Source organism: Echiichthys vipera (genome assembly GCF_963691815.1).
Source record: "Echiichthys vipera genome assembly, chromosome: 5".
NCBI classification, from domain to species: domain Eukaryota; kingdom Metazoa; phylum Chordata; class Actinopteri; order Perciformes; family Trachinidae; genus Echiichthys; species Echiichthys vipera.
In genome coordinates, this window is record NC_139830.1 from 21,285,825 (window position 1) to 21,313,666 (window position 27,842).

Below are 27,842 nucleotides of genomic sequence, written 5' to 3' on the forward strand. Positions count from 1 at the left end.
ATATTATGATATATTATGATTTATGGTGGTTTATTCAAATGCAAGGACATATCAGCGACAAGGGATACTTTAAACGGTTTAATAAACATGTTCAGGTACACTGTCTCTTTAAAAAACCTGACAGCACAGACCGGAAGTGGTACTCTCACATTTTGAGTATTTCTACCAGGTCCAGTGTTCAGAGGAGCAGTAATTTCGATAAGACTTTTTAGTGCTAAAGGCAGTGCATTTTCACACTAACTTGGTCTTAACGATGGCCCACTATGAAGAAGTGACTGTGCGCGGATATGATGACTTCTGTCAGGCTGTATCTGAGAGAAAAGGAAAGGATATTTTCGCTTATTTCTCTGGTAATAAAGACGCCCAAGGAAAGAGCTGGTGCCCAGATTGTGTGACAGGTAACTTAAGATTTTACTACTACTTTCTACTACTTCAACCAATATATGCTTTTACTTTGATTTTAAGTAGTTAGTTTTCAAATGTATGGTCACATAACCGCCGGCTATGTATTAAACTTTTCATTGTTCTGGTCGTGAGATATTTGCTCCCAGTTGGTGTGTTGTCATTGAGTCCCAAGTTTAAACCGTTTCACTTCTTCCTTTTCTTTCAGCGGAGCCAGTTGTAAGAGGACAGATGCCTCATCTTCCTGAGGGCTCTGTCTTCATCTACTGTCAAGTTGGAGAAAGGGCCTAGTCAGTATTTTACTCTGATTTTAATTTATGACTAACTGTGCTGTCACAAAACACGACAGCACCACGTATTATAACTCTTAAATGATCACCTTTTCTGTTGAGTATGTTTTAATCATCTGCTCTGTAAAATATAATGATAGCAAACACAAGTGATGAGAGCTCAACATAACATAATTCAGATGTTGATTTGATGTTATGATTTTAAAAACAGTATGAAATGAAAAGACATCTCATTTTTATTTTTGAAGCCACATACCAATAACAAGTATATATACTTGATAAATTACTAAAAAATATGTATTGTGTGATCATCAAAATAGAGACAATAGAGTTAGTTACACTGAGCACAGCTATATTGTCACAATGATCATGATACATGTAGTTAATCAATAATCCAAATGAATGGTTGCCAAGATAAAACACTGAGCATTTCATAGTCAAGACAGGATCTGAACAACAAGAATATCTTTCAAAGACTTTGGTATTATCATAGATCTGTATCCCATGTTAATCATCTGTATGCAAACAATAGATCAGGCCATAAAACATAAATTATGGAGCTCTGTCTGTAAAAGACAAAAAGGGATTTCTGTGCAATTTAAATGGTATGTTATGTACATGTATAATATAAATAAGAGCACCAAGTAGTGTGTATTTTTATGGATTTCATAATCATTTACAAGTCAGTTAACAAAACAGTTTATTTTGTAAAGCTGAAAATCCTCTTCAGCTTCCCATTTCTGCTCTTTCAAATGGTGAATTATAACAGCTGCCTAATAACGTCTTTCTTTCATGCTTCAGTTGGAAGGATTCAAATAATGACTTCAAGAAGACACTGAAGTTGAGCGGAGTTCCCACTCTGCTGCGATACGGCACAGTAAGAAGCATTTGCTGGACTATTTTATGGAAATGGTTTAGACTAAGATGAGTCTTACTATATACAGTATGTCCTACAGAAACTCCGTAAAAATGAGATAAGGGACAAATGTCAGGTTACATTTGTCATCTTAGAAAAATGTTGCACACATGAAAACGCATGATCTTTTGATATTGTTAAGAGGTCTAGGGAATAATTGTACCTGTATCTTGTTTCAGCCACAGAAGCTGGTGGAGGAAGAGTGCTTCAAAGCAGAACTGGTGAGGATGATGTTCACTGAGGACTGAAGGATCCTGCGCTGTTCAGACATTTCTCCATTTCTTCATTGTTAAACAGTACATTTTACCACCATTCAATTCCAGCATTATTGACAACCATGTACAACAAGGTACATTTATTTCTGTATTGTGATGCAAATAGGCAACTGTGTAAGTTTAAAACCAAAACAACGAGCATCCTCCGTAAGACACGGCTATTAAATAAATTCTATACTGGAACATCTGTGAGCTCGTAGACTGGATGTAACTCATACGTATGTTTCTTGTGCTGCTTTATGTGCAATCAGTCACTCCGACTCACTCAACACTAGTTGATTATAAAGAAAAATATCTGATGATTTTCTTCATTGTGACTATTTTTTCAATGTGATTTTTTTCATTTCAAATAAATGGTGTAAAACATTTGTAGCAGCAGAAGAAATGATTTGTAATTTGCTGTATGATGACTCAGACGAAGGCCACAATAGGCTTAAAAAGTCCTGTCATATTCTGGGGGATAGTTACATGCACAAATATGTTATTCACACTACAAGTGTTCTATTTTTTTCCTTAATTTTAAGACTATTTTCCTTCTCTATACTTTTTGGAAGAAGGTGAAGTTGTGCCAGAAATCTCTACTCGACTTTAAAGTTGTTTCAAGGTAGTTTTCTCTTGTAAACACTAGATGGCAGCATATCCATAGGAATAACGTATGGTTTTACCCAAGCCTATCTTTTTTCTGTTTTTCCTTTTTTTAATTTGCAGAATTTCATGTAGTGAAGCTTTTAAAATAAACGAATCCCCATCATTTAATAAAATACACTGCAATTTGAGTTGACACCAAGGACCCACCAGCTTTTATTCTGTAATGTAGGCAAGTTTAAGGATATAAAACATCTAAACTCAGACATTAAAATTATTGTGACGCGTTTTCTATTCTTAATACACAGAGCATAGTTATGAAGTGTGGTGTAGAATAACCAGATTTCATGATTAAAGTATACGCTTATGGCGGCGGAGGTGGGTAACGAGCGCAACCGCTGTTGCAGTCAGGGCGATTTAAGCGGAGCGCATTCCTGCACAGCGCTCACACCGGAGGACGCGCCGCGGTGAAGCACAGACCGCAACGCCTCACAGGGGCAGGGAGCTCACCTAAAAAACCTCAAATTGGAGGTGGAGGAAGTGCTGGGTGTCGCCTGTAGCATAGCGGTTTCATGTACAGCAGCCTCGGCTGAGGGGGGAACATTGTGTGTTTCGAGGACTACGCCGCGATGTCGGAGTTTCTGGTGAGTCTACTCGGGGAGCGGCTCGTCAACAGCGAGAAAGCCGAGGTGGACGTGCAGTCGCTGGGCGCCAAGCTATCCCTGGTCGGGCTCTTCTTCGGATGCAGCCTGAACGCCCCGTGCAAGCAGTTCAACGGCAGCCTGTGCGAGTTTTACAGCAGGTTCAAAAAGGCGTCTGAACACAAGGACAAATTGGAAATCGTCTTCATCTCATCTGACCAGGACCAGAAACACTGGCAAGACTTTTTGCAGGAGATGCCATGGCCTGCGTTACCTTTCAAAGACAGACACAAAAAGGTAAGATGGGCTGTGGTGATGAAGAGGAACACTGACAAACCAGTGCTGATCTCTTAAGAGGTTGTTTGTTTTTAGTGTGTAACCCTCTGTAGGCCATGTCTGCTTCTTCTGTCAGTGCACAGGTGTATGTATGGTTTTATTTGGGTAAATAAATTAGCCTCTTTACTCTTTTTAATCAGATTTACTCAACTCTGACCTTAATCACATGGACTTATCTCACTTTAAAATAATCTCTATAAACCAAGTAAATCTAATTATTCATCATGAAACGCACATCATACAGAAAGTCTAATTTAATAAAGCCAGAGGTTAAAAAAAACAATGGAAAATGAATAGGATCTATGAATGTAAGCAGTGTTTGTGAATAAAAACTATTAGGTTACCAGTTTCACATATTTTTATATAATAAGTATTGCGGGTAGTGAGGGAACCATTTGTCTCACTTATCCTGACTTAATTTGATGAAGATAATGTAAGTATGGCAGAGCAGACATTCCTAACTTATTAACAGGAGAGGAAAAAGACTTGATTTTCTCTTTGTGTTTCCACTGACTAACTGTTCCGGGGATGGTTATGGGCACCTCCTTTTTCATCTAAACACCACTAGTATTGTTGCAACTATCATATTATCCATGTTGCTGCATGTGTTGCCCAGAGAAGGCCTTTTTTATTTTTGCCATTATCCCATCTCTAAATCTTATGTGTCAACAATGCAGTGCTTTGATGATGTCCATTTTAGTGCTTTGATTTATCTCACCTATTCAGAAATCTTATATTTGTTTAATTTATGTTAATCTTGAGGCAGCTTTATTTTTATGTGAAATTTATTTTCCACATTTAGTTTAAACGTGAGCTTTTGAGTGGAAATTGTTGGAAATAGACAAAGGAAATATTCATTTTTTTTATTTTAGGATGTTACTTTATTATCAAACCGCATCATTCATCTCTTTCGCTGTAATCTAATATTTGGATGAATGCGTTTGATGAAGTTTTAACGTTTAAAACAGTGTCTTTTGTTCATAGCTAAAACTGCCACACAGAAACAGAAGTTGCCCATAAACCTCTTGTAGATAAATTGCTATTCTTTATGTAAAATAATAAAACATATGGTGGAGAGGTTATATGACGGTAGGATAGGATGATATTTCCAGCTGCATAAACAGTCTTTTTTCAAGTGATAGAAAGGAGTATGATGTTACATTCATTGTGTGTGTGTGTGCTGCAGGATGACTGTGGGCCATCCCAGCATCCTGTTTGCAGCACAGCTCTCTTTCTCTTTTCACCAAATCTAAATGTGTTTGCAGTTGAGGCATGAACAAAGATACTGGGGTCAGTTGTATTTGCATTGTATCAGTCATGCATGTCGGTGAATGCTGATTTTGTTTGCAAAATAAAATGGATTGCTAAGGATTAAAAACAAAATGATAGAGGATTTTGACCCCTTTCTTTTTACTGTAAGGCCTGATGATACTTTTAACATTAAATATTTTTTTTATGAAAGAATAGTCCTTGGCAAATAACTGTGACCTTGTTCATGACATTCAAATGTATAAAACTATAGTGGCCTAAACTGTTTAGTGGCCCACGTTTTGTCATAAGGGATGCATCGTTTTCAGGCATTTAGCCAATTCAAGCCTAAGTGCTCTTTGTGTCGGCGAGGCATGACTTGGTCTGCATCATTGTCTCGTAATGTTTCTCAGATTGCCCATTATGATTTCCGTTACACCTCATAATGAAGTCCAGGCGTGAATGAGACTAAGAGATGACGGGGGAAAGGGGGGTTGTCTTGTTGTTGTCTGGGGCGGAGCACGTCCATCACCACAGTGCAGCGTTATTGTGTTTCCAAGTGCTAATATCTGTGGCATCCCCATAACCGTTGTTTGTGCCTTATGAGACTAGAACAACACAGTTGTGTGTATGTGTTTCACAGAGGCCTGCAGCTTTGGCTCAGTTTGGGCTTCATCCAACCTTTCGGCCTCTCCATTATAACTCAGCAGTGGGAGTACATGTTTCAGATAGCAGCTTCAGTACAGTAACACTGTCGTATAAATGTGACCTCTTCAGAGGTGTGCAGAACTTTGTTAACGCTCATCATCTAATCGTTATTTTATGATTTATTCATGATGGCATTTTCATTTTATTATAACAGTACAGATATGTATGCCGGAATCTGTTCATTAATTCACACTGCAGGTTTTCTCCAGTCAATGAGGTCTGTGTTTATCTCCGGAGCACCTCATATAATATTTTTTTATTCATAATTCAGTTAGTTGATTTGCTTTTTTTTCTAATGGATAGTGTTGGTATAAGTAGCTGTAGAGCTGCAATGGTTTTTCAATCAACAGCAAATTAATCAGCAACTATGCTGATAATTTATAAATGTTTTATTTATATTCAGGCCAAAACGCCACATACTTGTTTGTTTCAGCCTCTTAGATGTGAGGCATTGATGCTCTCCTTTGTCATATATGATAGTAAACTTAATATGACTTGAATACATCAAATTGGCCTGTGGGAATTTATGATGGAAATTGTTCACTATTTTCTAACTTTTTCTTTTTTTTAGACAATGAATGGACTAATCGAAACATTAATACAAAGAAAAGAATTGTTAGTTGCATCCCTGATTATTTGCCCATGCCTTATGTGGGGATTTTTGTCTCTTGGCTGAACACCAAGTGGGCAGTACAGGACACAAAGGCACCCATTTTCTTGTTATTATTAGATGTGTCTAAATCAAGTGCTAGAATTATATTTTGCAAATGAGGAAGTGTGAAGTCAGCTGGTGATGAAAATTAGACAACAAAGTCTCTCATGTGGCTCTGAATAATGCAGGAAGTTGGACAACTGAAGACGTCCTGGACTGCATGAATGTGGATGTTACAGTTACTGAAGAGGATCTACTGCATGTGTGCTTTTATGGACCTAATAGGTGCAGAGACCAAGTGGCCCTCTCACCTCTCCTTTACGGCTCTGTTTTACTTGGTGCAAGCTGAACTCATCCCCTGAAAGATGCAGTTTCTCTTCAGTCGTGTCTTTCAGAGCTTAAGGACCGCCCACCTAAGAATCTCTGACTCTACCTGCCCTTCCTCTCCTCCTCCTCCTCCTCTTTTCCATTCTGCTCCCCCCTCCTCTTGGCTATCTCTCACTGGAGGCTGTCCTCTTTTCTTTTTAACTCAGGGGTTATCCAGGTCTTCCTGTTGCAGGAAATGTTTGCTATTTAATCAAGAAGGGATAATATTCTTGATTTAAATACAGAGAGAAAGGAAAGACTGGTGTTGATAACTTAAAGTCAAGGCCAATCCTTAATTTAATCATTGAAGGTGAAAGCTGTCATGTAGTTCTCTGGTGGTTTTGTAACCCTAATAAATAGACTGAAAAGTGTAATTGACCTTTGCCTCTTCGTGCCAATGGATTGATTTTGTTATTTTCTCCATGTACATGTCTGCCTGACATATTTTTGTTCCTATAAAGGTTAAGTTAAAGACTGCTTAATGGAGTGGAAAATGTCACTAGTCTTTCGTGTTTGATATTTTTCATTCTGAAGGTGGTGTCACTGTTAAAGACAGGCAAACCAGGAGGTCCGATCATTGTTTCTGGGCAGCATACAGGATATCCACAAGTCTTTTGTTTGTTTTATCCTCAAATAGCACATTCCCAGTGAGTGGACGCCTGCTTGTCGTCCAGGGACGGCCAGCTGCCTGGCTGTCTTCGCTTGCTGGCACTGCCTTACTTGGACTTGTGCAGCAGGAGTGAGAGAGTTCCATGTAAATCAACTTAAGCCTTGGCCAACATGATGTGAAAACCTGACTTGACCAAAGGGGGAGAACAAGCTTAGATGCTGCCAGAGCTGCTCCTGCAAGTGTCGGAGGGGGGCGGTGAGAGAAAGGTGCAAGTCCTCCTTGTCGGCCGTTCTTCTCTGTAGCCGGCCCCCAGAGGCAGGGCGCTCGCTCACTCTCAGCCAGGGCAAAGGGTACAAGGGTCTTCAGAGATCTCATCTTTGTCTCATCTTTCATCAATATGTCACTTATCTGCTGAAAACTGCAGTGCACTCAGTCCATTATAGCTCCTTGCATCTTGACAGTAATGGCTTGAAGAGAGACCGTAACTGTTTTATCTGCAGGTGGTAACTCCCTCTTCTTGATCCGTCAGTGTTGCATTTGGTTTTTGCGGACTTGTATCGTTAGATGTTTTCTTCTTTGTTGTGTTCACTCGCACAGTGTGGGCTAATAACATCAACAGCATGTGACATTTTTGAGGCTTCTGTGATGTGGAAACATCTGAAATGGAGAGCTTTGGAAATATAATTGTACGTCTCAGAGAGGATGGATTCGTCACCCGTTTTTTGCTTAGCACGCGTGTGCTCCAGCTCATGGGAACAAACTTCCTGGACGAAATCAGCAGGGCATAAAACTGAGGTCGTTAAGATCAACAGCAAAAAATATTTCTGCCTGCTCGTTAATAGTAGGTCTAATCATAATTAAAAGTTATTTGGATGTAAAATTAATAAATCATGCTAAAATTATTCAGAATGCATGTGATCCAGAGACTGTGACCTCCCCTCAGGAAAGTGAATTAAGGATGATGCGTACAGGGTCAAAACTAAGTTACTCAATGCAGCAGCCCTACATTGGACACCAACATACAGCAGGTGAGAGTGATCTAACATGGTCTTCTCCACCAAATAAAACTGTAAACTTGAAACCGTGGCACTCTCTTTTAGATTCCAACTCTGAGCAAAGTACAGAGGCTTAGTAGCCTTAAATAAGGTTGGCTCTGGGACTAAATGGAAAATAAAATAATCCTTACTTCAAGGCATTTTACCCTGCCAGATTAGATGACTCAGGGAAACCTGAAAGAAGACTAAACCTAAAGTTTCCTGTTGTTTAATTCCCTTTTAAAGATTAGTAAATGTAATCAGTACTTTATTCTATTTACATGTAAACAGAATATATGTCCCATACACGTTAATAAAATGAACACAGGTTAGTGATATTTCTTTTTCAAGTTTCTAACTGCCTACACTACATTTAATACAGGGGTTTTCTGTATAATATAGTGGTCCGTGACAATAAGGGGCTTTTTTACTTAGGTCAACAATACTTAGGGGCCTGCAAAAGAAGCTGTCGGTTGGTATAATATCTGTAACCATATAGAAATTTTGTTTAAATTACATATGACGTCATTACATTGCATAAAAGTACAATGAAGTGCCCTTTGCATTTATTTGATTAGGATTTGATTTCTCTGCCATTTGCAATTCAGGTATGATTTTGTGGGTTTATCTTTTTTCAAATCACTGATTAGCTATTTGCAATGTTTGTTTTGTGTCAGCTCAACAGCCTCAACACATGTCACTTCAGCAACAGCGCATCATTTGTGTCCTATGATTGAACAGATGGGAACAGAGGTGTTAATGCAACTGTAAATGCACCATGGCTTTTGTAATTACGTCCATTTTTATATTCCAGTTCACACCATCGGCTTCATGTTTCGCTTACTTTTAAGTTTTTGGTAAGATGACCTTGTAGAAACTGTTATTTTGACTCTGCCTTGAAGTGTGCATGCCTGGCTGCCCTGCTGTAGTTTCATGCATTGTCCTGCAGCTGTGAGGCCTCGTTGCTATGATGCATGTTTGACAAGAGCTTATGTAAAGAATGTGGGCAGACACCTGCTCCCGCTGAAGCCATTCAGGGCCAGAGGGCATGGAAACCGTGTTGTATGTTTGTGAGGGCTCAGGATACTTGGCAGTGCCAACTGTTACATCTCACACCACCAAGCTTGTGTTACTGTGTCCTTTCACTGGCCGTTGTGTCCTCTTTTCTAGGAGATCTGTAATATTATGAGAGGTGACAATAGAGATCTCATCAGAGGTGAAGTTCAGAGGCTTAAGTTACCAAAGTGAGAGTTTGGGGAACAGTCGCCCTGTGTGTTTTGTAAAACCCATTCCCTCTTGCAACTTGATCTGTTTTTACTTCCGTTATCTACCTGTTAAGACAACACACAAAAGCTGTATGGCTTCGACTCCTGTCTGCAGCCCACGAACCTCTGAAACGATACTCTGGGATTGACTTTTCCTCTTTGTCCCTGTGTTTTCCAGCTGGACTGCTCCTGGACTCTGTGGTTTTCAGTCAGGACTTTCCAAAGCAGAGTGACGTTAAAGATAATAGACATGGCTAATGTGTTCACCGCAGTGTCTGCAGCAGTCCTCGATGAGAACAACAGATGATTCATCCGCTTGCGCACATCAACCCAAACCAGCTCAATTGTCACATATTTGCCAGTCAAATCATTCAAACCAGTGCAGCATAAAGTTCAGCATGCAATTCTTTGAATTTTGATTCGACTGGTGACAGGAAAGCAGCTTAGAGCTTTGCTTCTTTCCATGGAAAGAGTGGATGGATATTATTTCAATTGATAAATTCACCATCATCTGCAGTGTTTCTTTCTTATTTTTATGCTACTGCTGACGTATCCGGGAGGGTTATTCTTGCTTTTCTCTGAGCTGAGAACACTTCATGGACGGGTTGGTGTGCCTGGACCCTCCCCCACTCCATCCTCCGGTCTCTAATTGCCCCACACCGCAGCTCAGCAGCCCCTTCCAACATAATAACAGCATAGGCGCCCCAGGGGCATCCTGCCATCCAGAGCTGTCTTTCGTCTTCCTTTTGTTATCTCTCCTAGATTGAATGTTAGCTCTTTGTGATTGCCCAGTTTCCCAACATCATCACCGCTGATCACATTTCCTAAGCTAAATGAAAAAGACACAATGATGGATGCATGCTTGGACTGTCTACACGCTGCAAATTTTCATTTTTTATCTCTGACACTCAAATAAACCTATCTGCTCCAGGATATCTGCTCTATCAGTGAGTGGCAGTGTTGATTTGATGTAAATTTATTCATAGTGTGAAATTTTCTGGCGTGAAGTTTCCCCTTGGACGATAACCCTTTCCCTTCCATGTGACCACCACCCTGCTCCTGGGATGGAACCACTGTTGTGTATATGCAAGCCTTAAACCCCCCTCACTGTGGTGTTTCCATTCAAGTGTAAAGGCTCCTGCAGCTCCTGCTCCTGTCGAAAAGAAGCATGCCGTACAAAGAGACCCACTGGCTCAGTCAGCGTGTAGCATGGCACACTGGCACCAGCCCCGCCGTCTTGCCTACAGTGTAGCTGTTGCATGTAAGGAAGGGATTTTTATCTAGCAACTGAAAAATGAAAAAGATAGCAACGTTTCTTCAAATGCAAGACTGTTGTTCTGCAACATTAGAGAAATTTTCAAATGTTATCACAGATCTACACTTTTTCTATTTTTGTCCTTTGCTTGATTACTTAATTGTGTACATTGGTGATTTCCAACCACTTCGGCAGTTGTGGACATTTTGTGGAGTAGCTCAACTAATAGTAAATAAAATAGATACTAATATCCACATTTGGCACAATAATCATCCAGATTGGATTAGGAATGGGTGTGCTGAAGGTAGAGGATAAGTGGTTGGAATAGTTTCCTAAAAGTAATGTATAAACATCTAAAATAGTTAGCTAAAAGTAATGAATACACATCTGAAATAGTTAGCTTAAAGTAATGTATAAACATCTGAAATAGTTAGCTAAAAGTAATGGATACACACCTGAAATAGTTTGCTAAAAGTAATGTATAAACATCTGAAATAGTTAGCTAAAAGTAATGGATACACACCTGAAATAGTTAGCTAAAAGTAATGTATAAACATCTGAAATAGTTAGCTAAAAGAAATGTATAAACATCTAAAATAGTTAGCTGAAAGTAATGGATACACATCTGAAATAGTTAGCAAAAAGTAATGTATAAACATCTAAAATAGTTAGCTAAAAGTAATGGATACACACCTGAAATAGTAAGCTAAAAGTAATGTATAAACATCTAAAATAGTTAGCTAAAAGTAATGGATACACACCTGAAATAGTAAGCTAAAAGTAATGTATAAACATCTAAAATAGTTAGCTAAAAGTAATGGATACACACCTGAAATAGTAAGCTAAAAGTAATGTATAAACATCTGAAATAGTTAGCTAAAAGTAATAGATAAACAACTGAAATAGTTAGTTAAAAGTAATGGATTAACAATTGAAATAGTAGCCTTATGGATTCATATCTCACTATTTCGCCAAATAATGGATAACCACTTGAAATGGGAATACAAGTAATGGATAGATCGTTGAAACTCCTGCCACTCTGAATGTTGAAACTTCAGCAAACCTAAAACTTGGGGAACCAGTGACGTATATTGACTGCTGTGTTGGGATGTGAAGGTAGGACTAGTAGCAGTGTGTAAAGACAGAGTAGTCCCTCCCTCAGGCTTAGAGAGTATGTGGATGGAGAAAATGCTCCACTCTAGCTCGGACAAGCTTTGTGGGTAATCCACATCTTTTAGGAATTAAAAAGATAGATTTATTGTAAGACACATGGGCAATACAGTGTCTATGTATTGTCTGTGGGATTTTAATCCTGTAGATCTATTTTGTTAGACAACTTTGTGTTTCCATACTGAAAAATGTATCACATACTGTATAAGGATAAAGATCATCTGGCTTTCATTTTATTTATTTTTTTCAACTTATCCTAGCCTAATAAGCAAGACTGGAAAAAGAAAATTGTAACTGGCATTAATGGATAGAGATGTTCTAAAGCTGTGATATCTTTAGTATAAGATAATAGTGGCTACAAAAACAAAAAAAGCATATTTCCAAAAATGTTGAGCTATCCCTTTTTAATAAAGTATTGTCAGGACTGGTCAGTGTTTTCGGTATTCCACGTCTCTTCAGTGACATCCTATACCTGTGCACAGGCATTCACACACCAGCCAAACCTAGTCACTCAGCAGCAGACAGACTGAAGATGTTCTCTGAGCACCAGAAGAAACTGAACAATATTAAAACCCAGAAATAGCACTTTGTCACTTTCTGACAGCTGAAAGAAACTTACACTCCAGCGCCATGTCTCTCCTGGGAAATCAGGCCAACTGACCCATTTTTTTTCATTTTAACTTGCGTGTACACATACATTTTTTTTTACCGTTTCAAAGAGTTTATGTACATGTCGAAATAAACTGGGGTAATTTTTCAACATTGCAGATTTTCCGTAATTCAGATTAGTTGGTTCTAACTGTTGGTTGATCCTCACTTTGCTCCTCAGCAGTTGCTGCATTTATGGTGAGCTGTTAATCTCCAAAATTAATGAGCCAGCTGGGGATATATCATATGTCTAATAAGGTCACAGACGGCTCCCCAGAAGAATATATTTCCATAATATTGAATCAGCTTTTTAATTTTCATGGCATGGCATGGCAGCAAGTTAAGAGTTTTAACAGTTGCTGAAAGAACCAAGAATTATAAGTAAGCATCTTTTAAAAAGTACTATTTGTCGGAGCTCAGCAACTAGACTCTAGAGTTTTGTAGCTAATTTAAATGTTATCTTTGCTAAGTTGGCATGTTGTGTTAAGTAAAAGTGGAGAAAATTTGAGGGGAGTCTGGCTGAAGCAGATCTCATGTCCTGTAGTTTGCTCATTATTTTTGTAATAACTAGAGAGTCACTTGGAATCGTTTCCAGGCGCACCCATCCCCTGCTCCTCCAGGAGATTGCACACAAACATGCATTCTTGAATTTGGATCATTTAATGTGTTTCTATTATCTAAATATCCTAAACTGTCTGCAGCCAGGTTCACAGAGTTAACAGCACGTGTGTTATTTGGCACCACTGCAACAACACGCTCCCCACATAATTGCACATTATATCTACTTGGACAAATGGATATGTTGATATTCCCAGTTGGTATCTGTCATGGCATGTGTGTGCTCGCCTAAGTCACATGGTTCTTTAGAATACATTTGTATCCTCAAGGTCACTGGTGGGCAAGCTAATCTGGAAAACAAATAATGCTGCTGCACTGTTGCAAATAAATTGATTCATGCTGTTGTATTATCAGTAAGATTACATTAACATTATGAAGCTGGGCTTATTTTTCAGCTGGCTGCAAAATATTCACTAGCACTGAAAGCCTGGAGCAGAGCACAATAATATTAGGTGTACACTAACATGCTGGTGCCGGCTACTGTATGTCATTAGTGTATTTTCCATTTGTAGATTTTATATCTGATTCCAGCATCTTTCTTTTAATTCTATTGACGCTAATTGTTAGAGTTTTTTTGTAGAACAAATTAATCCATCATGGATTCAAATTCTTAGTCTCATCACCATCCCAGTGTCTACAACAGTGTCTTTATTGGTACTGCTTCTGTGAGAGCTATGTTAGTAAATTTCCTAATTCTACAAATATTGGCTTCAACAGTGAAGGCATCTGTGAAGTCAACGTCTCTCACTGTTGAGATGCAAACATTGTCAATTAAAACTAAAATAGAAATCGATATTCAGGAGCAGTGCAACAAGCTGTAAACAAAACTTTTTCGTATAATCACCTTATAAAGTTCATGTGGTGAGGCGAACATATTGGCAAATGATTCCATATTGACACATCCAGGAGACATGGAGCCAAGATTCACACTTTTTTTTTGTGAGAGATGGCTCTGAAGCTACTAAATGCTTCACTTTGTTCACCAGCAAGTCTCTGACTTTGTCTTTGTGCCACTTGGTGCTGGACAGGTATCGTTGGCTTTTAGATTTTGCAACAACACGGATTAGAATCATGGGAGTGAACTGAAACCATTACATTAAAACATTTATTAGCTCTGTAGAGCTGAAAGGAACTGCAGAATGTGTTGTCAATTCATATGGCACCCTTATCATTACACGTCTTCATCCTTTTGTATGGAAATATTTTTTAGTTATTAGTTTATACTTATTACAACTTTGAGACTGTGTTATAAAATGTACTCTAAATCAAAGCAGCCTTATTACAGCAGCTGTAGACAGAATGTAGTGATTGAATGAAGTCCAGCTTGTTTGTTCACTCCTCAGCAAGCAAAGTAAACAAGTACAGAACTTGACCTTGCTGCTGAGAAACATATGGATGGTAGTCCATATTGGCAATGTTACTGGCCATAACAAGGGGGGAAATTAGAGGGAAGCCTCAATGAAAGGCTGGGTAACACTAACCATGACAGGAAGCAGGGGTGTCATGGGAAGCTGATCATCTGAGTGAGAGGGAGTCTCATTGAACACCCTCTGAGTGAAGAAGTAACCTTGGATTTGATGCTAGCAGGGGGCCTGTCTTTCTGTCTTGTCATCACATTTCTTCAGCCGCCTGTCACATCCCATTTGAAATCAACTAAGGTACGTCTTTGTTCAATAAAAACCCCATCGCATGAATTCCACACATATTCCAGCTCATGTAGTTGCACTGAGGAATGTGTTCGTCGGAAAAGCCTCACACAAATCATCAGTGGTTGAGAGAGTGGACCCCCTGCTGAGGCTGCAGCGTGGCTTAGCTCTGCCTCTGTGTTGGAGGCTAATCGCTGTTTTGATTAGTCTTTTTTTTACCCAATCTGTTTGCACGGAGCACCGATCCCACGGCCATGTTGAATGAAAGGGTTTATCAGCTTAAGCCTGTTGTAAGGAGCACGAGAGGTCTCATCTTTTCACTGAGGAACGAGAGCGGCCCTCGGACACAAGTGTCCAGGCAATTAGAGACGCCAGGGCCTCAAAGAGAGATTACTGGCACACAGAGCTGTGGCCGGCGTCATTCTTGTCCAACACATTGTTCACCCGGTGTTGCGACACATGATGATCGGTGCTGTTTTTTCTCAAAGGGCAGCAGAGGAGTAATCAAACGCAGTCACAGCTTATCTGGGGAAGATTCTTTGGAAGCAAGGTCAAATTATAGACTTCAAAACTATCAATTGTTTTCCTACAGACTGGTGGCAACAGTCAGTTTTTCTCATTTCAATACTTTGTTAGTTTTATTTTGTGAAGCTTCCACCATGTCTGGTTATGATTTGGCTTATTATATGGAAACTTAACATCAAGGTACCATTGTAAAGCAGTTTGCACAGATCTGTATTGATGAAGGTTCTTTCAGAGACCTTTCTGGATTCACTTATATTCCCCCTTTCCCGGGTTGTCACTGTGGCAGCTGGATTTGGTTTACAGTACGTATGCATTGAGCTGTGCCAACAGTACTGAACCAGTGCAAATGTTAAACTGGGCTGACTGGGTTGAGCCAAAACGACCTAAAAATTAAATATCTGGTGGTTTTTCTTGCCAGCAGAACCCAGAAATTTGGTTGAGCTACATATTTTAAACTAAATCTATGGTTGTTGTGCTTTTAATGAGTGTGCTGCTTTGCTTAATGGTATAACTAGTAACCCTGATGGTCATATTTATCATGGCTCGGCTTATTCTCAATTTCCAAGGGGAGTCGATGCAGACCAAAATGCCTCTGGATGCAACAACATGAATCTCTAACCAACCAGAGCAAACAAAAATTGACCTCCACTTTGCGTTGAGCCAAATAACAACAGCTGTGATATAATGATAACAAAACACGGTCTGTCTTGAGCTGTTGCTAAATAATTTCACAGATGCAGCAAACCGACACAATATTTACACAAGCTATGACTCAGCATTTAAAGTGCGAATTTCATCCAACAACCCCCGCTGTAGTTATTTGAATTTTCAATTGAGCAAGAAACCATGCTTTTTTATAAGAGGAAAAAAAATATTTTTCACTTTTTACACAGCCCCGAAAGACACACACGCTGAACAGGATCTATATGCGTGAATTAATGGAGAGATGACAGAGCTAGGGGGCTGCCCATAGACAGGCGCCTGCTAACAGTTGGGGGTTCAGTGCCTTCCTAAATGACACCTCGGCACTTCTGGCACCTCTCCAGCTAGTCCATACGTGGACTTGCACCCGCAACTGTCTGGATCCAGTGCCAAACTCCAATGGACTGAGCTATACTACTTTTTTACCCACATACTATGTATACTAATGAAGTCAAAACATCAAATCAAATTGTGTGAGTGAATGTGACTTACAATTGAATCATTTCCATTCTTATGACTACCTTTAAAAGAGTAGAGAGATACAAGAGATCTATTGGCACACATTTGTGTTGTTCACTTAAAGGTTGAGGATGGCCGTAACAATATAATGTCACATCGCAGCATTGACACACATTCAGGGTTTGCAATTACATTTTGATTTCCTAAAAAACACTTAGCAATGTCTTTATCTTCCAATATATTGGTAATGTCTTCACAGGAATATTAACTAAGTAGGTTTTTCCAGTTACCCTATATGTGAACGGGACTCTTATTTTTTTCACGGTTTCTTCTCCTAAAGGAAATAGAAAGCATACAAGCTTTGCAGTGAGACATTTCCTGCCGATGTGATTTGTAGCCTATAGGGTGTTAAATTGAGTCCAGAGACTGTGCAAGTGTAGGGAGTGGATAAACACAGACAAATATACCTAACCCTCCCTCTGCTCCACAGCTCACCAGTATGTCACTCGTCACCTGCTCGTTTGACAGCGCTTGCTGGTTTTCGAAGCAGCAGGTGTGCTCTTTAAGTCCAATGGTAGCAGGTTCTGCTCTGACAACCCTGGTTTCTGTGTTGTGGTCAGTAAGCCTGCTGTTTCTAAAAGTGGAATATACTATACTGAGATCATTAAGTGTCTTTAGCATAGCCGCATCAGTAGTTGTATGAACACGATCCCCTGTAGAAGATTTCAGAGCTGATGAACCGAAGCAGAAAGAAAACCCAGATGAAGGGTTCATGTCAGGAATGTCTGTGCCTTTCTGCCAAGTCATATACCTCTTTCCTTTCTCCCTTTTCATCCATCATATAATTATGGTGTGCAGCAAGAGCCTTAGGTATGTGCTATGTTTTTAAAAGAGTGAAAGGCGGGGGAAATAAAACTAAAGAATTATTGTTGCAAATGAAAATACGACTGTAGGTTTTTACTGGTATGAATGAAACCAGATTCAAAAGAGAAAGGTGAGACCCAGTTTTGATCCGCGCTGCTTCCTCAAGAGTGCAAAGAGTAACTCATTATAGTTTCAAACAGCAACATGCGGAATCATTTCTCCTCCGTCCGCTGAGTTCTGCCGTGTGGCCGGAGCCCTTGAGGAACAAAGGCATCTCCATCACCTCATCGCTTCCCCCTCAACGCTTTGTTGCTCCAGGTGTTTTGCTGTCTGAGCAGTCGAGACGAACTGCAGATGGAAGCCCTGTGCGAAGATACGTTTTTTTTTAAAGAGAAGAAAGAAAGAAAAAAAAACAGAACTTTCCACAAAGCTTTCGAAATTCTCTCAGGTGCTTTTTGAAACTGTGCTTTCCCTCAGTTGGACTTCTTTAAGCTTGAGAAGCTGAGCGAGTGTGAGGAATCCTCTTATCTCTGCTGTGGTGAGTATAGGGACCTACCAGCGGAATGGAATAGGTTCATGGTGTAGCCTATATTGTAATTAAACTCATAATTACAAAATATGAAAGCAGCATTTGACATCACTCATGCTAACAGGCTATTTTTGGTGATCTTTTTCTCTGTTCCCTAAGATACAGCCATTCTCACAAGGCAGAGCTGAATGAATTGACAGTTTGAAGTACAGAACAATGTATAATGCTTAGGGGGGGGCAGACTGTACATTCGCTCACTTTCTAGCCATCCTCCCACAAGTTCTTCCTGTATCCGTTCTCAGAAAGTGAAAGCAGAGCCAAGTTAAATACCTGGCGTCGCCTCAAAGCTGCGAATATTTCCGCAGAAAGCAGAGCAGTTTGTGGATAGAGATAACAGATTGCATGTCTTTTGTGCCTTTTTTTCATTAAGAAATGGGTGTACCGCACAGTGTCCTGGAATATTAGGAAATGATACACTGGGGTCTCTCAAGTGTGACCACTTTGAACTTGAGTCTGCTGGTATCAGATTAGTGCTGTGTATCTTGACAAAATGGAACAAGAGTGGGCTGTGGGCTCCTCCTTATTCCCTCCTGCTTCCCTTCTGTTGTGAGACCCTTGAGTTGTTTTGTCCTTGAAACCTGCTGTCCTAGAGTCATCTTTTAAGATTTTAAGGCTTCTTCTTCCTCTTGATAACTCCCGCTTTACCGTATCGCCCACAGGACATCAGAAAAAAGGCAACCCTGCAACATTTTTCCTTTAGCTGAAAGACTTTGATTAAAACGAGGAAGGAAATGGTGCATTCTCAACAATCTCCACCATCTTTGATCTTCAAATCCAAGCCATTACATTTCATGTAAAAAATGCCTCAGATTACCATGCTTTTGATGTTCATTCAGTCTCGGCTTTGATATCACCAAGCTGCAATTATGAACGTAACTTCTGATTCAGTGCAGCATTTATGCCGTACAATAACACTACTGCTGCTCATTATGCAAACACCCAGATAAGACTGATGGAAATCTGTTCCAGTCTGTTTATACAGATGCTGAAGGGAAATATGCTGGGGGTTTAGTGATGCAGTGTACTCTTAAAACACTAAGTTAACAGATTGAGAGACGAGCAACAAGAGCGAGGCTTCAACACGATGCCGAACCTGATTTTGTGTTTGCCAGTGGTGAAGTGGGAGCAGCTGTAGGAGGATGGCAGCATGAGCCCTGAAATAATTACTGCAGTATACTAGCCTGTTCAACTGCAGCTGTTTCCTTTTGCCGTTGAAAGACTTTCAAAGGACGTAATGTGGCCTCAGGATTTTTTTTTTGTTTGTTTGTTTTTGCCAGAGGAGCCATAACTACCTAGTAGGGATTTCTGGACTGTGGTGCCATTTTGGAAAGTAAATATACTTAAAGTTTATGGTCAGAGTCTTTGACAGAGTGGGAGCTGACACTTAAGTGTGGACAGAACTGCACCGAAGATTTATTTTCAACCTGATGGGCTTGGGCACATACTTGTGCGCTCACACCTTTCCGCTATGTTGTATTTTTTTATAGACTCCACCCCCGCAGCAGCGTCTTCCCACCAACACAAAAGAGAGCAGGACAAGCAAACTGGGTCAGGTTTCTTCCTAGTTATGACGTGTATGTGTTTTTTTTTTTCTCCTTCTCTTCAGTGGTCTCTAAACATTTGGATGTTTTGTTTCTGCAGTGGTGCGAAAAGCTCCCAAAGCAGCTTTTAAACTATAATCAATCCTTTAAGCCCCTGAAAGCTTGGTCTCAAAATATTTCTTTATCACATACATATTTATGGCTTAATAAGTTAAAAGCTGAGGTCAAATAAAAAAAACCCTAAGACGATCTGCTTCATCAGGACCTGTATGGGTTTGGTTCGATCATATTAGATAAACATTTTCATAAATTGTTGCATGGAAGTACTTAACGTCCCCTTTTTCGACCTGAGCCCAGCCCACATAAAGTGTAAGGGTCTGCTCACACTGTCCTCCCGGACCACGACCCTGACTTTAGGGTACTTGTCCCCCCTCCCTCTCCCCCCCACGCCCCAGCCCCGTTTGTACTCACACTGCCAGGGCCGGCCAATGCTTCTTGCTGTCCATACGCCATCACGCCGTAACACGTCACACGCATCGCGTGTGTGTGGCTTTGTTTACAAATCTTTCCACAGACCTCAGAGTTTTTGTGCGTCTTGTCGACTGTTTTTGAATATTTTCATCCGACCAAATCTGCAGTAAACACTCCACCTCCACATCACACCAACGTGAACCTTTCACCGCCATTGTTGTTGTTGTTAAATGTCCGCGCATGGTCCGTCCTTCTAGTTACATGTCCGAACAGGCGGACATAACGCTACTGCCGTAGGGCTCGTGCTCGTACACGTGCGCACGCTCGTGCTCGTACATGTGCAAACGGCTCCGCTAAAGCCCACCTTTTTCAAGCGGGCCGTGGACGGTCCGCTGGCCGCAGTTGAGCGCGGAGCGGGTGCACTCACATGGCTTAAAGGTACTAGGCTTTAGCTGAAAAACCGGTTTTGGCCGCGGCCAAAAGGACAGTGTGATCACGCCCTAACTCCTGCGAAAATGGGCCCCATTGTCTTTTTCAGCATGAATATACATCAGATAAGCCATCAAGGCAGATTTTTCCGTTGATCATCTATTAACAGAGAAATCCCGGAGATTTGCTAGCAGCCACACATGGCTAACACTGAGTAGCTCGTCGCAGCTTTTTTTTAACCACTAACAAACAAGCCCAATCAAGTTAAAGAAAATGAACACAGGGAAAACATCTCTCATGTGAAATAATCAACACCTTTATCTTTGGCAGAAATGTTTGTGTTCATGTGTCGCTCATAGTACGAGGATGACCGGGAAATATGTTTTCATGGCCTTTAATGTGTAATAACAGTAAGAATTTGGATTCTCTTTTGGCACAAATTTGTAGCGCTTTAATGCGAGCACATCTTGGTCGTACATGGCCCAGACTCAAGGTCTTTTTGATAATTGCATTTACAGACATGCTGGGTTTTGCCTCCGAGCAACATCCTCCTGCCCAGCCATTTCCCAGATGAGCAGCACTCTGTCATCTCCGTCTGCCAAACACAGCGGCTGAAAAAATGGAAACACTCCAACAGGCAATCACTTGGGTCAAAATTATGCGAAACAGGCAGTCCATTCTGCATTGCTCCCATGATATGTATATTTTTTTATGATCAACGCATTCTGTCATTCTGCCCATCTTCATAAATGTTTCTGTGCACCAATGGAGGTGATATGAGCGAGGGGCGTGTGTTATTGTGCCGACCTGTATCTCGCAGTTTCCTGTTATTCATCGGGGAGGCCGGAGATTCAAGTTTGTTTCCAGAGTGTGTGCCACTCTTCCTGCACACTTTCTCAGGCTCTAACAATAGTCCCCTCGTCAGTGGCCCCCTCGTAATCCTCTTTACCGCCGCCACCCCTCTTTCTCTGCCCAACCCTTTCCTCTCTCCAACAACCTCTCTCCATAGGCCAGGCACCCCATTGTGTTGTCAACATTAACCAATCATGCTGAGAGCTCCCGCAAAATTTGAAATGTTTGGAAATACCGCAAGGCTATATGAAAAGTAGATACTTCACAATCTTCAGTCCTTTTTAGATATTTAACTGGAACTTGTATGAGAAGACTAGATGTTGAATTATACATATACATACATTATACACGATATAACAGTCCACTCCCTCCTGCTCTTATCTTGTTGTTGTTTGTACGTTTCTTTTAGATCTTACAGCAGTGGCCATCACTGTAGGCCCCACTTCAGGATGCGGCGTGTTTGTCATGCATTGTTTATCACCTGCTTTGATATCGCTCTCTGTGGTCTTTGGCTCTCCGTGTTGAGATTCCATGTTGAACAAAGGATGCTGAGAGGGTAGTATTTGTGTGACAAGTATTTTGTCACATTCCTTCTTTGTTGCTTTTGTGTGTGCAGAGTTCCCTAAAAATTAATGCAGGGGGGGGGGGGGGGGTGTACAGCATGTATTCTACCTGTCAGACACACAACGTTAAGCATCCTTACATAGCTGGAGGTTCTTAACACGCAGATGGGTCTGTGGATCTTTTCTTTTTCCTTTCAAATGAACACATGTCTCCTGCAGTTGTAAGACTGCCCTGTTTTATTGCTGAAGAGATTCTTTCAACTTGATTAAACTTGTAATTAGTCCCCCATTTATCCCTTTATGCATCAAATGGCCTCTTTGCTTCAATGGAATGGCAAGTGACGGGTAGTAATTGTAGATCAAGGCCGGGCTGACTGAGGGGGTGGGGGATAGTGGGGGCAAGTGCTCAGTTTCTGGCTTTGGTGGCCGGCTGCCCCTGAACCGCTGATGTGCCGCTCGTGGTGGGCACTAAAAAAAACTGTGCTGCTTCATGAAGTCAACCTCTGCTTGCAGCGTCTGTGGCTGTTCGCCCTGGGCCAACCGTAGAAGGGCTGCTCTTTTCATTCCAGCCCTCACAGAGTGATTCCTGCCCTCCGCCCCAGGCTGCAACAAGCATCGTTGACATTCACGATGAGTGAGAGCCAGTGACACTCCAGAAATTCACTTCAAACAAACGATTAGTACATGCTGATACATGGAGCTAGGCCTTTTTGAGTAACCTTGCTGTTGAGATGGTATTAATTTAGGGTTTAGAGAGCTGCATGTGAAATTCATTTAAATTTTTCAGGCGGTTCATAAGAAGTTTCTGTCTGTGCATATGGTGTGTGTTTGGATACAGTAGTGGAATGTGAACCCCGTTCTTCCTGAGTACTGGAGCGGTGCCTCATCAGCTCCCACAATACTGCTCAATATATGCAAAGCCGTCTCTTGACAGCGCTTGTTAAGCATCAATACTACACTCCTGCTCCAGAGATTTATTTCAATATGGGCCATTACAGTTGATAAAGTCCCCGCTCAAATGACTGAACTCACTCCCTTTGTGTCTCCAGGATTCTTAAAGGAGCCATGTTTTCAAGATGCAAAGCTTCTCTTCATAACCAAACAATCTACTGTTGTCACAATTACAATCAGTCCATAAACTGGTTGTGGTTTAATGTTTAACATAATGCCCTCATCCCACAGCAAAGTGTTACTCGAAGAGTGGCTGGAACGCATTCAGCAGAATGACTGTATTTACATTTGCAACAGAGCACAAACAGTACTGCTGAACTGAACATGAATCTTTGACATCCATCTTCATTACTATATTACGGTTAGGTCTCCAAGTATTTCCAAAATATGTGCAGTTCAGTGTTCATGTTTGGCTGCATATTTTGCCACTAGAATCGGGGCTGTGTGATATAACTACATATATCATCAAAACCATACAAAAATGTCAATCATACATACATTTTTTTAACTCAATGTCGAAATACCAGCAGCATTTTACACTAAATAAGAAAATACTCAGAACTTTTATTAGTATTTGTTTAGTATTTAATGCACACAAGAGCACATAAATAGGATATTTCACGTAGTCCATTTAGTTATTGATGATTTAAGCTTAGCAACATATAGAAATACAGGAAAACACTAGTTGTTTGTTTTCTGCTTCCACCAATCTCTTCAAGGTATGTATTTTTTCTTCCAGGCAGACGTCTTTTTAGAGATATCATTAGTACGATGAATGAAAGGGATCTTTGACCAGGATGTCTGCTTTATTTTTCAGTCCACTAAAGCTCGGCTCTGTGCTGCTCATCACGGCCTAATGGATCACAACGCTGCAGCAATTAAGCAGCTGTTTGGAATTAATCAAATAAACCCTTCCGATGCCTTTTTCTAGATGTCAGGCTTTCCCAGAGAGAAGCCAATGAAGGAGATGCAGACATTTTACTTTATAGAGTACTTTTAGGTTCTTCCAATTAGTTAAAAGGCCAGGCTTTTTAACAGCTCTAATGCCTGCAACATGCCATTTTTATTTTCTGCTGTCCAGCGGCTGTGCCTGTGGAGGTACATGATGGACAAATCCACAAACAGAGGGGCAAGTTTAAATGTGAAAAAAGTTTTCCCCAAAAACATTATGTTATCTGCCTCCGTTTTTAATTCCTCCACAAACTGTACAGTACACTTCTAGTCAAAGGGCTATGAAGCTGTAGAGGACGGATGCTCTCATAATGAATAAAACTATGTGATTGCAATTTGACTCACACAGGAAATCATCTTCAGGCTGCAGATCTCCGTTGTTAAGAGACCAGACTGGTGGGCTTCTAATGCATGAGTGGGCCCTGAGGTATCTTGGGCAACACTTAATCATTAAGATCTGGAGAAGGGAGGGGCGCTGTGAATTCATTAAAGGGTCGAAGCGAGGGATGAGCTGTATTTGTAGAGATGTGAGGAAAAATTGACAGTGTGTGAAAGACGTGGAGTCATTACGAGCCAAGCGCTCATGTTTGGAAGAGCAATTAGTGGTTATTGGATTTCTGTAGACCATTATGGAACTATGGAAGGAAATCAATTATTAAAGCATCATTGCATCATGTCCCTTTTGTCTTCATATCCAACTGTAATTCCATGCAGGCCTGGGTGGGTTTTTCGTTTGTTTTGGGGTGTATGAGAATGAGAATTGCTGACTGAATCGCCCTGTGGAAACAGTAAGGCAATTCAGGAGGTTTGTGAGCTCATTAAAAAATGGAGAAAACAAAATGTCAGGTCTGTCATTTCACAGGAGAGAAATGCGTTGGAGGGAAAAAGAAAGTGTCCCGTACAAAAGTCCAATCTGGGATAAACCAGTCCAGGCTGGTCCATTTGCCGCTCACTTGGCTGGACCACCCAGACCGATCTGGTGGGCTCACACAAGTGAACATTGTATTCCTCTGGGAAAAAGATCATGTAGCAGACCTGCTTCCCAGATTAATTTTTGGCCAGAGACAAAAGGATTAATCACCAAAAGCTGAATACAGTGTCCAGACACATGTCATATGATTGGGACTGATGATTACAGAGTAAGATAATAGATACATCTCAACAACTACTGGCCAGATAGATGAAAGGTGTGACAATACATGGTCTCCTAATGCGTTTGGTGATCAGCTGCTCTTTTTTCTGGTCAGAAGATCCCCTTCAACAACACAACAAAAAAATAAATCCAGAAAATCTATGTGGATGTTCTGCCCGAACACAGTGTTAATCTGATTGGGCAGAAGGCGATAAAACTTGAACACATTCATGCTCTCTCCATAAAGTGAACCTGATTTCAAAGATTTACTAGCTTTTCGTCTTGAGCCACCCTAATGCGAAGCCCTATGTTTTCTCTGGGATGTGAGTGACTCACCTCTCAAATCATTCTTGGAGACCGGTGACACAGGACTGACCAGCGAGGGGTCAAAAGTTGAAAAAATATATATTTTTGCAAATTAGATTGCAGTTTACTTGACAAGAAAGACGATTATTATTGTAGTTTTTGGGATCCCTATCTTTTATGTCTTTGCCTCCAAGATTACAGACGCATACGACAAAGTTCTGGTTGGTGCAAAGTCATCTTGTTTACATAATATTTGCTTACATTTAAGCTAGTTTGCAAATGTTGTAGTAGCATTGCCTAACCTTAACCATTCAAGATCAATGTCTTACCTTACCCATCTCAAAAGAGTTTCGCATATCTTGGGTTACCATCGAGACATGACCCTCGACTTGTTTGGGTCTACTGTGTTTTCTTTAAGCTAACTTTATTCACTGCTTGCGTATTGTGGGGTGTAATGTATACATTAGAGTTTCTATTAGGTTTTATTACTGGCTTTTATATATTTTTAGTCTCATCTAGGTCTCTCAGAAAATACCACTGTTTGTTTATTTATTTTTGAATGGTTACTTGGTAACTACCTTGGTTTATTTTTACCTAGTACATTCATTATGGTGTACTTCAAGCATGCCGGGTGCACATTACAGTTCTGTACAGTGAAAATGTGAAGATCTTTGATATCAGGACCCTATTTCCTAACGTATCTTACTCTAGTCACCCCAGGAATGTCAGAGTGAACTCACACTGTTTTAAAGTGGGCTGTTATGGTACAGGGGTAAATGTAATGGCAGGAGATGTTTCAGGTCCATACATTTCAGAGTGAGCAGGACTGACACGCAGCAGGATGTGCGGTCTCCTTGCGGTAGGTTATCTGCCAGAAAATTATAAATATTATTTAGGAAAACTTGTTTCTAGCTTGGCCCTCGCAGTCCGTCATGTGAAGAAGCAACCGCCAAGATCTTGACCAGTTGTCCAGTTGTCTCAACAAGCTTGTGAGAGTGCATAAACAGAGCCAGTCATGCAGCCAAGTCCCACATGGACTCCCTATTTGTCAGAACACTGGTCTGCTGTTTATACATCAGCTCAGATATCGTCATACTTTTTATTTCGTCCATTTAGGCTGTTTAGTTCTCCAGCTGTATACAAGTATAAAATGTGAAGTTGGAGCGACAGAGTGCTACGTTTGTTTGCTCTGAGCAAAACCAAATTGATTTCACACATGATGCCTGTTAATTAGGATGTAGCTCATTGTTTGCTCTCATTGAGACATGCTTCATCTGATACGCGCAAAAACACATCACACACACAAATGTAGCTGGTAGTTTATGTTGGGGAGTGTAACCACTTACTAACAATGTTCTCTGTAGGCCACCACATGAACTATGTGTTTGACAGACCACAGTTTCCTGGTTGGTATTTGGCAGCCGAACATGAGCTACATGGGTTTTGATCCAAAGCCCTAAAGCTCAGTGACAACAAAATGACTGCAGGCGAAGACCGAATATATTAAGTTCCATTCAAATGAGTGAGGTAGAGCTAAACCTGCAATTAGAGATTTAGAGTGACGTTACAGGTCACACCTCTAGATATCGCCCAGGGCCACATAAAGTCCCTAAGCCTTGAAAAGCAGCTATACTGTGGCAATCTCTCCACTTGGCCATTGTGCGACTGTACGCTGCCGCTACGCCGCCATGTTCCACCACCCCAAGGCACAATGCTTGCTGGTCGTCTGTGTGTACAGATGTCATTTTCGCTTGTGTCTGGCAGGATGTATGTGTGTTGTAGGGAAGCTACTTCGTCCGGTTCCTGCTCGTATGCATTACACCGAGTGCCACTCACAGGCTGGAGGGAGCAGAGAAATCTGTAGGTTCGCTCAATCCTGTTAACGTGGAACAGCATTTAATTAGATCCGCTCGACATCGAGCAGCTGCATCTGTGTCCGCAAAGTAACTGCACTCTGCATGTCACTAAACAGTGATGTTAACGCGCCAATCGTTTTAAATGAATGTGTAAAAGTAAAAAAAATAGGCTCAATGGCTGTGAGTGTAAAAAAACATTTAAGGACATGTTTCCAGTGTGATGTTCTCTCTAAGGAATGACATGATTTAGCAAATGATCTACAAATTACATATGAGGGTTGCAGGGATTATGACCATTTTTCGAATATGCCCAAGATTATGTTTTCATTGTGCTTATTTTGTCCGACTAATTTGATTAATCTGCAGATTGTGTCTCCATTCACTGATAAGTTTGGTCATTTAAACATAAGCAAATGGAGGAAAAAAAGGTCCATCATCATTCTTCCAAACCCAAGGTGTTGTCTTAAAATAGGTCCAATCAAAAAGAAGCTTGGCCCTTCAGATGTTTTGCTAGAGAAATAACTTCAATAATGATCCAGTTTTTTTAAAAGTTGATTAATTTTCTGTCTATCAGCCAACCGATTGATTTATCGCTTTCAGCTCTAGTCCTCTAGTAAATCCTCACATTTGAGAAACTAAAAGGAACCAGTGTTTAGAATTTTTGCTTGCTAAACGCACTAGTCGATTATCAGTATTTTTGAACACAGTCAGCCTAAATCAAGATATGACCTGGTTTTCCAAACTTCAGAGGAAACTATTGGCTGCTATCCATCTCTTTTTGTACTGTATGAAAAAGAACAGCAACATGTGAAAATTTCCAGAGGTAGATAATCTATCACATCAAACATTAAAGTTGGCTTGGTTTAGTCAAGAGTTCCCCTGTCGTATTGTCTTTTCCCTTTGTCCAAGTTTACTATTTTCACATTGGTGCATGCAACACAACTGCACTCGGCTCACTGTCGATCACGTCACACCCTCATGAGGAA

The 27,842-nt window shown here is 40.6% G+C and overlaps 2 protein-coding genes across 3 annotated transcripts in view; both read left to right on the top strand.

The window, feature by feature from the left end:
• Nucleotides 1-163: 163 nt before the first annotated feature.
• txndc17 (thioredoxin domain containing 17) lies at nucleotides 164-2,251 on the top strand. Its single transcript, XM_083913631.1, has 4 exons — nucleotides 164-398; nucleotides 611-692; nucleotides 1,494-1,569; nucleotides 1,788-2,251. Exons 1-4 carry the CDS (start codon nucleotides 254-256, stop codon nucleotides 1,854-1,856), a joined length of 372 nt encoding a protein of 123 aa, XP_083769757.1. The 5' UTR covers nucleotides 164-253; the 3' UTR covers nucleotides 1,857-2,251.
• Nucleotides 2,252-2,931: 680 nt separating this feature from the next.
• The window catches only part of nxn (nucleoredoxin), a 58,716-nt gene continuing 33,805 nt past the window's right edge, over nucleotides 2,932-27,842 (top strand). For both annotated transcript variants that reach the window (XR_014593201.1, XM_083913725.1), the window contains exon 1: nucleotides 2,932-3,406. Coding sequence is in view for 1 of the 2 variants with exons in the window: in XM_083913725.1 (XP_083769851.1) it covers nucleotides 3,098-3,406 (309 nt within the window). In the remaining variant the exon portion in view is untranslated. The remainder of the gene's footprint in view (nucleotides 3,407-27,842) is intronic.

What these genes read in the sequence shown, in the direction of transcription:
- txndc17 (XM_083913631.1), top strand. Translation starts at nt 254, where the DNA reads ATGGCCCACTATGAAGAAGTGACTGTGCGCGGATATGATGACTTCTGT. An exon ending in GTGCCCAGATTGTGTGACAG is followed by an intron (nt 399 to 610) that starts GTAACTTAAGAT and finishes CTTTTCTTTCAG; the next exon opens with CGGAGCCAGTTGTAAGAGGA. An exon ending in CAAGTTGGAGAAAGGGCCTA is followed by an intron (nt 693 to 1,493) that starts GTCAGTATTTTA and finishes TTCATGCTTCAG; the next exon opens with TTGGAAGGATTCAAATAATG.